This window comes from Budorcas taxicolor, chromosome 13 (assembly GCF_023091745.1).
Source record: "Budorcas taxicolor isolate Tak-1 chromosome 13, Takin1.1, whole genome shotgun sequence".
NCBI lineage: Eukaryota > Metazoa > Chordata > Mammalia > Artiodactyla > Bovidae > Budorcas > Budorcas taxicolor.
The window spans coordinates 42,597,270-42,610,011 of NC_068922.1; the positions used below are offsets into that span (position 1 = coordinate 42,597,270).

At 49.5% G+C, this 12,742-nt stretch overlaps 1 protein-coding gene across 1 annotated transcript in view; it reads left to right on the top strand.

The window, feature by feature from the left end:
- The first annotated feature begins 4,470 nt into the window (after nucleotides 1-4,470).
- Nucleotides 4,471-12,742, top strand: part of PYGB (glycogen phosphorylase B) — a 34,473-nt gene continuing 26,201 nt past the window's right edge. Inside the window, exon 1 of the mRNA XM_052650601.1 lies at nucleotides 4,471-4,734. Coding sequence (XP_052506561.1) covers nucleotides 4,492-4,734 — 243 coding nt within the window. The 5' untranslated portion in view covers nucleotides 4,471-4,491. The remainder of the gene's footprint in view (nucleotides 4,735-12,742) is intronic.

Genomic DNA, 12,742 nt, shown 5'->3' on the forward strand with positions numbered 1-12,742 from the left:
GAAAGCTAAAAAAAAAAAAAAAATGAAACTGCACCACAATCTTACACTACATACAAAAATTAACTCAAACTGGATTAAAGACTTGAACTTGAGACCTGAAACCGTAAAACTCCTAGAAGAAAACATAGGTAGAAACTCACTGATGTCAGTCTTGGCAATGATTTTTTTTTTATCTGACTCCAAAAGCAAACGTCATAAAAGCAAAAATAAACACTAAACAGGAAAAAGCTTCTGCACAGCAAAGGGAACTAGCAATTATCTGAAAAGGCGACCCTAGACTTCTTTCAGTCTCCCCGTGGTCTCCCCTCAGGCTGAGAAGATCCCCTCCCAGTTGGGGTGAGAGGTCAGGTCAGCTCCTTCCTCGTGAAGCCCAGGGTCCTGCAGGGGCTGGACTCATGGGGAAGGTCACTCAGCTGCCCTCCTGAGTCATAAAAGATTGCCTAAAAGAAAGCAAGAGAATTGAAAATCCAGAGAAGAGAGACACTGACTTTACCTCCCCTCCCCCTAAATTTCCTTGTGGAACCAAGGATTCTCTTGTTTCCCAGTGAGAGTGCCTGGTAGGACTCCACCCAAAGCAAACAGCAGGGCTAAAGGGTTAGCAAAGCAAATAAGGTTTCAGCAAGAAACCTTCCTTCGCTTCCGTGTTGGGTGGACTCTTCTCACTCAGAACCTCAGCTGGAATTTCTCTGCACTGAATGAATCTCGGAAGAAACTCAGTGTTGCTTCCTAGAGGCCTGGATTTTCAAAAGCTGCCTGTTTGACGGAGCCTGTTTTTGGTACTTAAGCTCTTTCTAGCTTTTACTTCTGACCTAGGGAATTCTTTTTTTTTTTTAAGAATATTTTTATTGAGGTATTCTCTTGTAGTAAAATGTACCGGTCTTAAGTATAGAGTTCAAACAATTTAGACAAATACAACCTGTAGCTTACCTTAGTCTGTCACCCCAGAAAGTCCCCAGACAATCCCCCTACCCTTGGCCCCTGGGGGACTGTTCTGAATTCCATCCCAACACATTCCTTTTGCCAATTCTGGAACTTCGTGTAAATGAAATGGTACAGTTTGTGCTCTTTTGTGTCTGGCCTTCTGTTTGGCATCATGTTTGTAAGACTCACTCGTGTCGATTCATTGCTTTTTATGGTTGAGTTAATATTCCACTATATCAATATCCTACACATTGTCTCTTCACTTTCCTGTTGATAGTCACATAGCTTATTTCCACTTTGGGGTAGTAGTGATAAGGCTCCTGTGAACCTCCTTGCATTTTTTATAGACATACATTTTTTATTTCTCTTGGAGGAATACCTAAAAGTGGAATGGTCGGGCCACATGCTAAGTGTCTATTTGATGATTTTATAAGAACCTGCCACACCATTTCCAGTGTGGCTCTAAAGGTTACTCTCCCTTGAGCCGCATGCTTCAGTCTCTCCATGCTGTTGGTAATTTTCATGTTGAGCATTGTAACAGGTGAGTCCTGGGGCCTCCTGGGGTTTTTATGTGTGTCTCCCTGATGTGACCTAGTGAATTTTAAAGAGGCTTCGAGAATTCGGCCCAGGCCAGCCACCTCTCCCACTCAGTGCACCCTTGCCTGCATGCGGCAGATAGAACCACAGGGATTTGCTCTATCTGGAGTATAATCACGGAGCCTGGCGTGGGAGGCCATGCTGGGGACATGGGGCCCTCTCAGAGGAGCACATGTTCTAGGCCAGGGGCAGCACCCTCTATGGAGGGCAGATTCAGGGCCCACAGCTGACATCAGTCAAAATGCTTAGCTCTGTCGTGGACATGTGAAAGCAGCCTAGACAAAATGCAGAGGAATGAGTGTCAGTTTGTAGACAGTGAAGTTTGGACTTCATCTAATTTTCATATGTCATGAAAATTATCCTTCTTTTGATTAGTTTCAATCATTTAAAAATGTAGAAGGCATTCCTAACTTGAGGGCCATACCAAAACAGGTGGTGGGCCAGCCCGCGCCGAGGGTAGGCAGAGGCAGTGCCCTGAGATGCAGCTTGAAGCCAGGCAGCAAATCTGCCCCGCCAGGAAGAGGCTCCCCAGGGGGAGGGCTGTGGAGGGCAAGAACCAGACCAGGAAGCCTACGGATGTTGGCTGTGTGTCCTTCACCGCCTCTCACAGCCCCACAGGCAGCCTCCAAGCTCCACCATTCGGGCACTGCTTCTCTCTCTCCACACCCAGCTCTCTCACTGACCCTGGCTCTGACTGCTTCCCCTTCGGTCTGGTCACCTCAGAATGCCTGCCCATTAGCTACAGGGGGGCCTGCCCTCACCTCTCACCTCAACTCCCCCAGGTCAGCCTGGACCTGCTAGGGAGGGATTGAGACTGGTTTAGCAAGCTCGCCTGGCCAGGGTCGTGGTTTGCAGAAGCTGTGGTGAGCTCAACCTTCTGCTGAGGGACTGGCCAGTCCGCCTTGTGGGGGGGATAGTTCTGGGGAGTATCTGGGAGGCAGGGGAGCCCATGAGGAAACTACCATGGGAATCCTGGCAAGAGGACCCAAAGGAGTAGCTGAGGATGGATAAAGAAACTAGAAACACTGGGAACAAATGGCTGGAGGCACCAGACTTCCTTTGGGAGGACCAGCTCTAGCGAGAGAGAGTCCTCGAGAGCTTGGGAGAGAAGGCAAGTCCACCAGGCCTGATGTTATCGGCACCTGATTTGGGAACAGGCAGGAAGGAAGGCATTGGCCTAGAGAAGGATCTAGAGCCCTGCTGGGTGTGCAGGGAGGGTGAGGAAGCAGGATGAGGTATAGAGAAAGATGGTGGAAGGCCCTGGGTTGCATATGTGACCCCCGTCCCGGCCCTGCCGCAGGACTACATCACTACACCCACACCGGATGACTCCTATGTGTGCCGTAATGAGATCGCACACCACATGCGATCAAGAGCTTTCCAGAGGCCATGGAGACACCTCCCCCCCTCTATGCCCACCCGTAAGGCTCAGCACCAGCCTTAGATCTGCAGCCCTAGAGACTGGCCAGTCCTACACCCTCGTCTGAGCGGAGTCCTGAAGTGCTGCCTTCTCTCGCGCAGCGTTGTTCCTCTGTGCTGTTGGATGTGGGCCGTAGTTCTCATGGCTCTGGGCTATGCAACCGTGGGAATATGCCACAATTTATTTAGCAGCCCAGCACTGGTGGGCATTTGCGTGGTTTCCAGTTTGGGACTGTTTCGAATATTTGAATGTCACGGGCATTTCTGTACATGCCTTTTGGTCGGCCTAAGCATTCATTTCTGTTGGGTATTTTCTTTGGAGTAGTATTGCTGGGTCAGAGGTAGGTGTTTGTTTAGCTTCAGTGAATGCTACCAGTTTTTTCACGTTCCACCTACCTGTCAGGACTCCCGTTGATGCAGAAATCACAGAGGCTAAGATAGGACCAAGGAGGAGCTGCGGGAGCAAGACTGAAGCCAGGGGCTGGAAGATGGCCCTGGGGTAGTGCTGGTGAGAGTGAGTGAGGGGGTCCCAGCCCAGGACCTGCAGGTAGGAACTAGCTGAGAGGCTTTAAAATCACTGCAGATGGTGATTGCAGCCATGAAATTAAAAGACGCTTACTCCTTGGAAGGAAAGTTATGACCAACCTAGATAGCATATTCAAAAGCATTACTTTGCCGACTAAGGTACATCTAGTCAAGGCTATGGTTTTTCCAGTAGTCATGTATGGATATGAGAGTTGGACTGTGAAGAAGGCTGAGTGCCGAAGAATTGATGCTTTTGAACTGTGGTGTTGGAGAAGACTCTTCAGAGTCCCTTGGACTGCAAGGAGATCCAACCAGTCCATTCTGAAGGAGATCAGCCCTGGGATTTCTTTGGAAGGAATGATGCTCAAGCTGAAACTCCAGTACTTTGGCCACCTCATGCGAAGAGTTGACTCATTGGAAAAGACTGTGATGCTGGGAGGGATTGGGGGTAGGAGAAGAAGGGGACGACAGAGGATGAGATGGCTGGATGGCATCTCTGACTCGATGGATGTGAGTCTGAATGAACTCCGGGAGTTGGTGATGGACAGGGAGGCTTGGTGTGCTGCGATTCATGGGGTCGCAGAGTCGGACACGACTGAGCGACTGAACTGAACTGAAAGGAGCAGGAGGAGACGCCGTCTCGGGGGCGTGGACAGGAGAGAGATGCTGGGAGGAATGGGCCGCAAGCCCAGGACCTCACGCTCAGCTTTGCGCGTGGAGAAACTCAACAGCACGCCTTCACTCAGGCGTAGGCACTCCGCCCCTTCTGCGGCCCCGCCCTCCAGCAAGCCCCGCCCCTCCATCAGGCCCGGCCCCTCCATCAGGCCCCGCCCCGCCCTCGGCCCCATGCGCTGCGCGCAGTCGCGCCCTCGGCCCCTCCCTTCTTCGCCGCCGCGGCGCACTGCGCAGGCGCGATCTGGCAGCTGGTGAAGCCGCAGCATCCCTAGCGCGGGCGTGTCCCAGCGGCTCGCCGAGTCCTCCTCCTCCTTGTCGTCCTCCTCGTCCTCGTCCTCCCGGGCGGCCGGAGCGATGGCAAAGCCGCTGACGGACGGCGAGAGGCGGAAGCAGATCAGCGTGCGCGGGCTGGCGGGGCTGGGCGACGTGGCAGAGGTGCGGAAGAGCTTCAACCGGCACCTGCACTTCACGCTCGTCAAGGACCGCAATGTCGCCACGCGCCGCGACTACTACCTGGCGCTGGCGCACACCGTGCGGGACCACCTGGTGGGCCGCTGGATCCGCACGCAGCAGCGCTACTACGAGCGCGACCCCAAGGTGAGGCGCGCCGGGGAAGAGGGCGCCCGGGGTGGGAGACGGCTGCCCGGTGGCTCGGACGGGGAAGCGTCCGCCTGCAATGCGGGAGACGCGGGCTCGGTCCCCGGGTGGGGAAGACCCTCTGGAGGAGGGCACGGCAGCCCAGTCCAGTGTTCCTGCCTGGAGAATCCCATGGACACACGAGCCTGGCGGGCTGCGGTCCGCGGGGTCGCAGAGAGTCGGGCATGACTGAGCGAATCTCTGTCTTTATGTCTGTCCCGGGTGGAGACCTCGGTGAGGAGGGACCTCCGGGGTGGGGAGAGACCCTGCAGCCCTAGGTGAGGAGAGACCCCTGGGTAAGGAGAGATCCCTGGGGTGGTGAGAGACTCAGAGGGTGGAGAAGGACCTCTGGTGAGAAGAGACCCCCCCCCCCCGGGTGAGGAGAGACCCCAGTGAGGAGGGATCGACCACCCTTGAGATGGAGGAGACCGCCCCCACCCCCTGCCCCAGGTAAGAGGGGACCCCTGGGTGAGGAGAGATCCCTAGTGAGAAGAGACTCTGGGTAAGGAGTGACCGCTGGGGTAAAGACACACACACACACACACACACACGGGTGAGGCAGCCCTGCACACACACACACACACACACACACTGGGTAAGGCAGCCCTGCACACACACACACACACACACCCGGGTGAGGCGGCCCTGCACACACACACACCCGCAGGTGAGGCAGCCCTGCACATGTGCACACACACGCACACACACACACACGGGTGAGGCAGCCCTGCACACACACACACACACACACACACACACACACACTGGGTAAGGCAGCCCTGCACACACACACACACACACACCCGGGTGAGGCGGCCCTGCACATGTGCACACACACACACACACACACATTGGTGAGGCAGCCCTGCACACACACACACACACACATACACACACAGGGTAAGGTGGCCCTGCACACACACACACCCGGGTGAGGCAGCCCTGCACATGTGTGCATGCATGCACACACACACACACACACACGGGCGAGGTGGCCCTGCACACACACACACACGCACACACACACACGGGTGAGGTGGCCCTGCGCACGCGCGCACGCACACACACACACACCACCCCCCCAGGTGAGGCGGCCCTGCACACAGCTTCATCTACACCTACACACCACACGCTGAGTGCCTGAAGCCGAGCAGGGGGCCTGCTGTCCTGTGGTGGAGCTGGAGTCACCGGGAAGCCTCTGAGACTGAGGCCCTCAGAGATGGGCCCTGCCTTCCAGGAGTGCACACCTGCTCTGGAGAACTTCTCTTAGCTGAAGGTTGGCAGACAGTAAGGAACTGTTGATTCTTTTTATATTTTATACAAGCATAGGTTTATGGTAGACGAGTACAAGGTGCACAAGAGAGAACTTGTTCATCACGTCCGTTACTAACTGTGCTAAGAATCCAGGTGTATGTCTTTCTGCATCCTCTCCTGTTCTTGAATATATATGCACACCTGTCAAAGCATGTTGAGTGTACAGTTTTGTGGCTCTTCTGTTTCATTCATCAACATTTGTAACACTTGTAGTTTTTAAACAACTTTCCAAGTAAATACGATTCTTCAGTATCGTTGATAGTTTTCAGTCTGATGCATATGTCATAGGCTTGGCCAGGCCCCTGCTGCCAGTTTTGTTTGTTTGGTTTTTGGTTTTGTTTCTTGCTTCTTGACCATGGAGCATTTTACCTTCTTTTATACTAATCTAGAGTGAAAACTGATGAGGGAAGGACACACCTGTAGACCTAACACCAGTTTGCATAGTTTGATTTGCAGTGGACACCTGGGCACTGGGCAGTTGCTTTGCTGATAGTGTTTTTGTAGGGTGTTAAGAAATGTTCAATAATTGCTAAGTCTGAGATCGGTTGCTTTTCCAAGCTTTTTCTGGGGCACTCCTTTTTCTAAAAGAGTAGTGGTAAAAAAGACAGATTTGTCAGAATACTAACCAGCCTCTTGATGTTTAGTATGCAAGACAGTGAAGTCACACCAAATGGCTAAAACAGGTTATTTCAACAAGGGCTTGGGTCGACTTTGCCAGGGAAGCTGGCCAAGAGGCAGGGCTCCCCCAGAATTCCCTGCTGGTGGCAGAGCTCCACTTTGCAATATCATTGTTATTCATACAGCAGGTGACAAGCTACATTTCTGCCTGCACACTCAAGGGCATTTCCCTGCAGCTGAACCAGAATGTACCACAGCACCCAAGGGACCCGTTCCAGTCTTTATTCTATGTTTAGATCCGAAAAAGACTGGTGATGGGCTCAGGGATTGCGGAAATAACCTTTCCTGAACAGGATTAAATTCCTCTAGCAAAACAGGTTTGCTGATCCTCACTGATGGCTAGGGTGGCCATAGGCATAAACATTCCTCTTTTAAGGAAACCACACAGCCTATAAATGGAAGGTTGTTTGCCTCTCCTGGATAGGAAGGTCCTTTGAAAGTGGGAACTTCGAATTTAACTGCTTCAGTCTGTGTGATCCATGTTGAAAATAGGCTCATCATTTCCTTTTCCTGCAAAAGTTACGTATTTGCTTATAAAGCAGGGGTCACCAACCTTTTAGGGACCAGGGTCTGGTTTCATGGAAGACAGTTTTTCCACCCTCACGGGGTGGGAGGGGATGGTTTCTGGATGATTCAAGCATGTTACATTTATTGTGCACTTTGTTTATATGATTATTACGTTAGCTCCACCTTAGACCGTCAGACATTAGATCTCGGAGGTTAGGGAACCCTGCTGGAGAGGACAAGAAACCCTGTTGGAAAGGACAAGAAACCCTGTTTTGTTAGAGGAATTTAATCCTGTTCGGGAAAGGTTATTTCCTCAATCCCTGAGCCCATCACTAGTCTTTTACGGATCTAAACATAGAATAAAGACTCAACGCGTCGCTACGGTGCTGTGGTACATTCTAGTTCAGCTGCAGGGAAATGCCCTTGAGTGTGCAGGCAGAGATGTAGCTTGTCACTGCTACACCTCTGATCCCAGAAGGATCAGAGCATGAGGGAAGGTGCGAGGGCTCCCAGAAATAATCCTGCAGAGCCACACCCCCACCGTAAGCACGGCCTCAAGAATCTGTACCATTACTTCAGACTCTGGCAGCCTGACGATCTAAACAATAATCAGACTGCTTTTATTTAATATTTTTATTTACTTAAAAACAGTTATGCAGATCCTTGTGATTATTGGAGACAAAAATTTGAAAACACAGATAAGCCAAAAGGATACATTAACTGTGATCTCACCATCTAGTGATAACAATGTAAATACTACAGACATCTTGTGTTCCGCATCTCTTTTTCTGGGCAGGTAGAGACACTTATTTTTATTACACAAAATAGTGCAGTGCCATGCTGCACCTATTGTTTCGTAACTCTTTCAAGCATTCTATTTTTGGTAATCGTAGAAACAATTGAAGCTCAGTGCTCAGAGGAAGAGTTTTCAAGTAAGCTGCCTGGCAAAGCAGCAAGTCAAAATATCTGGCTAAAATTAAGAGATCTGCACTTGGCAGGACTCAGCGCTTAATTCTAAAGAGGCTCCAGGAGACTGAGGAGATGGGGAGGTCAGGACTCCACTCCAGACTCGGGGACGGAGAGGAGCTGGGTGGTAAGGGATGGCTCACACAGATCCAAGCCCCTCAAGGCCTGGCTTTACCACTCAGATTGTTCCACCTTGGGCTGGGGTAGATTTCTTTCTTGGTCTCAGTTTTTTTCATCTTTAAAACGAGGAAGGTCAAACTAGGTAATCCATTTCTGAGTCCCTTTCCTTTCTAAAACACCATAGTTTCGTGTTTGCTGGTAAAATGTTTCCATTTTACATTGACATTCAGTCCAAAAAGAATTTGAGAATGCTTGAGTAAGACATGACTCAGGGGCTTCCCTGGCAGTCCAGTGGTTAAGAATTTGCCTGCCAGTGCAAGGGACACAGATTTGATCCCTGGTCTAGGAAGATTTCACATGCCTCTGAGCAGCTAAGCCCATGTACCACAGCTACTGAGCTCGTCTGCAGCAACTGCTGAAGCCCAAGGCCCCTAAAGCCTGTGCTCTACAAGAGAAGCCACTGCAATGAGAAGCCTAAGCACCACAACAAAAAGGACCCAGCACAGCCAAGAATAACAGATAAATAATTTTTTTAAAAGATACAATACAGAAGGCTCAACTTCATAGAAGACCTCAAAGAGAAAGTTGGGGCAAAAGACAGTAAGGGTAGGAAAGTGGATTAAGTTCAGGTATAAAGTCAGGACACAAAATGCCAACCTAAGTTCTGGCAACAGAGCTCATGGCAGGTCATGTCCAGTTACGGGAGTCCTCAGTCTCTACTAGAGATTCTCGAATGGGCAGGTGGGAGATTTCTTCCATGAATCTCTAGAGCAGATGTTGTACAAGGTGGACAGCTGGCCTGATGGCACCCCTGCAGTGGATGGACTGGTCAGTTTACCATGGCTCTGCTCCATGAGTTCTTGGCATAACCATCATGGTAGACTAAGAAAAAGAAGCTCTACCACTGGGCCCAAGCTCCTGTACTAAATGTTTCTAGTAAGATAATCATAAATAATACAGTCAGTCTTATGGTTTTACTGGATTTGGGAATTGAAGGAAGAGAATCTGGAGCAGTGTTTTATACCCTTGGCTGCCCACAACCCCCACTTCTGAACTTCTGTTCTAATAAGGCAGGAGTGGGACCAGCACTAGGATCTTTCTGACCCAGGCGGCAGTTCTGATGTGTTTGCTGTGTTTGCACTCTGTGGTTCTGGTTGTGGCTGTGGTTTCTGATGTGTTTGCACCCATCTGTGTGAACTTGATCTTGTATCCCGTGGACAAGCCTCCCTGATAGCAGAGAGCTCAGAGTTACTTTCTGTGGCCAGAAGCTGGGGAGGGGCAGATGGTTCGTGTTGCTGATTACCCTGACAGCTTGCCGAGTGGAAGGTCAGGTGAAGCCACTGTCGATGAGATGGGGAAACTCTGCCTGTGTGCCACAATTTCTCATAGAAGACAGCCTAACCTCTGCCCTTCAGGCTGTGATGGTTCATTTTCTGTGTCAGCTTGGCTGGGCTATGGAGCCCAGATATTTGGTCTGATATTAATGTGGATGTTTGTTTGAAGGTGTTTTCTGACTAAATGTGAGAGTAACATTTAGTCAGTGGATTTTGAGGAAAGGAGTATCTTCTGTAATGTAGATGGGCCTCTATTCAGTTGAAGGCCTGAACAGAGCAAAGACTGACACCCCATTTGGAGTCCAAATGCCACTCCTCCATGCCTCACCTCGCCAGATTTTGGTCTTGGACCTCTGTGATTATGTGACCCAGCTCCTTAAATAAATCTCTGTGTGTATGTCCTGTAGATTCTGTTTCTCTGAGGAGCCCTGACTTATCCAAGCTGCTGTGGATGGCAAGCCCTTTGTATCTTTATGAAATGTTGTAACCCATCTCACTTCTGTATCCCAGCCCTTTGTAGATGATTTTTTTTTAATTCATTTTTTGTCTGCATCACATGACATATGGGATGTTAGACCCCCCACCAGGCATCGAACATTTGTGCCCTACATTGGGAAGGCAGAGTCTTCATCACTGGACAGCCAGAGAAATCCTTGATGATTTTTTAAATGTTTATTTAGCATGATTTCAGACTTTCAAAAGTTGCAAGAATTCCCATATGTTCTTTATCTGAATTTCCCATTTTTAACTTGTTTGTTATATCCTTCTCTCTTTATAAATACAATTTTTTTTTCTGTGAACCATTTGAGAGTAAGTTTTAGACTTGATAACCTACACTTTCCCTCTAAAAACTCAAATATGTGATTGGAAAAAAATCAGGGAGACTCCCTTATACTAGCAGAGCACTTATACAAAACTTGGGGTGTTCACACCGTCACAGTGTTGTCACCTGCAAACCTTACTCGGCTTTGTTGGTTGTCCCACTGATAAGAAATACAAGTTAGAAGACTGAGAGGGCTTTATACATCTTTTCAGATATACCTCCTTCCCCACCCTACTCCCACCCCCTCATTAAGCAGAGCAGGCTCTAACCCATATGGAATCCCATACATTTTAAGACACTAAGCAGGTAAACAGCAGGCAATAGATGGTTAGCTTTTTCTACCTTGTAGAGAAGGGGCTTCTTAGAATATGGTGAAAGGGCAGGAGAAATGAAGACAGAAATTTAGAAAGGTGATTGGATGACAGAAAGGTTTCACTAGATCTTCTAGAGTGGGAATTATGTATAATTTCAGTTTTAGCTGAGTGTCTTTTCTCATCCTTGAAACATCACTTCAAGGTGAAAGTAGCTCTGTTTACCAGGCTTCCCAGGTGTCGCTAGTGGTAAAGAACCTGCCTGACAATGCAGGAGATATAAGAGACATGGGTTTGATTCCTGGGTTAGGAAGAGCCTTCCTGGAGGAGGGCATTTCAACACACTCTAGTATTCATGCCTGGAGAATCTATGGACAGAGGAGCCATAGGGTCGCAAAGAGTTGGACACGACTGCAGCGACTTAGCAGGCACGCACAGTTCTGTTCACAACACTGAGTCATATTGCTGAGTCACAGGGGGAGTTTGACATGGTCCAGATCACTTAATATAAATTGATCAGGCTCTGGCTATCAATCAGTGACAAGGAGGCCTCCGTGACTGTCTGGCTCTGGGATGGGCTGAGTGGACACTTTGTAGGTAGGGCTTAGCAGCATGTGAGGTGGACGGCCCAGGACTATAAAATTGACGTCATGGAGCACAAAGTGAATCTGTTCCCTGAAGAACTAAATGATCTCTAAGATCCCTGCAGGTTCTCAAATCCTGTAATATTATCCTATTTTACATTTCCCAGATTTACTTTGAGCAAACAGACCTGCATTCTAATCCTAGGTAACAGTACCTAAAGTAAAAAAAAAAAAAAGAAGTTTGTGGTCTACATTGAGACACAGCCTGCCAATTAGGGGAAAGATTCCTTGAGATTTCACTCCAAAGGAGCGTGCTAAGTGTGACTTTGTAGGTTGGGCCCCAAGACTTGTGTGGTAGATACCACCCTTCCTCCTCATGCGAGCACAGTTGTGGTTTTATATAGAAAGCCATTTCCTCCAGAAAGCCCCTGGGATGCAGTGACATGGACATGGAGACATGCTCAGGACAGGAGTGAGCCTCAGCTCTCTGGCCAGTGTGGGGACCACCCCCCTCCACAGCAGCTCTCCTCTTGCAGTGGGATAACAGACACGAGGGGGCCTCCGTGGCTTTGGAGAGGCTGGAGGGCCCACCGGAGCTGACCTCTGTGTTGGGTCAGTGATCCGTGTCCCTGTGTTATGTCAGGGCCAGTTCTGTCTGGCAGGAGCCTCTCTGTGCTGGGAGGGCAGCTGGTGAGCTAAGATGGAAGGGGACTGTGTGGCTGCATGTTCCTGGCACAGACAGAACTGGGTTCTTGGTGGCGGGGAAGTGGATTGCCCCAGTCTGCACCCAGCTTCATTGCCCTGAGTGTTGAGAAGGTTCTTTGTTTCCTCTTCCTGCAGAGCGTTCAGACCCTGCTGTTAACCAAGGGCTCTAAACACACTTTTAGGAGAGGGAGAGGAAATGGAGATCTCAGAAAGCCCAGTTCTATTATTATTAATCTCAGTTCTATAGAGAGCAAAATGAGGCTGTACCTATTTATATTAAACTCCATGTTCATAGAGTTCATTAATTCCTAACACTCTGTGTGAAGTCGCTCCATCGTGTCTGTTTGCGACCCCACAGACTGTAGCCTACCAGGCTATTCCATCCATGGAATTTTCCAGGCTAGAGTACTAGAGTGGATTGCCATTTCCTTCTCCAGGGGATCTTCCCAACCCAGGGATCGAACCTAGGTCTCCCGCATTGCAGGCAGATGCTTTAATGTCTGAGCCTCCAGGGAAGCCCCCGAAGACCCTTTAGGAGATTAATATGCTGTATAATATTTGCATTTATCATGTTTTCATCTGTTTTTGTCGAAGAGCTTTGTTGATGCTTTTCTGTGATGTTACCTG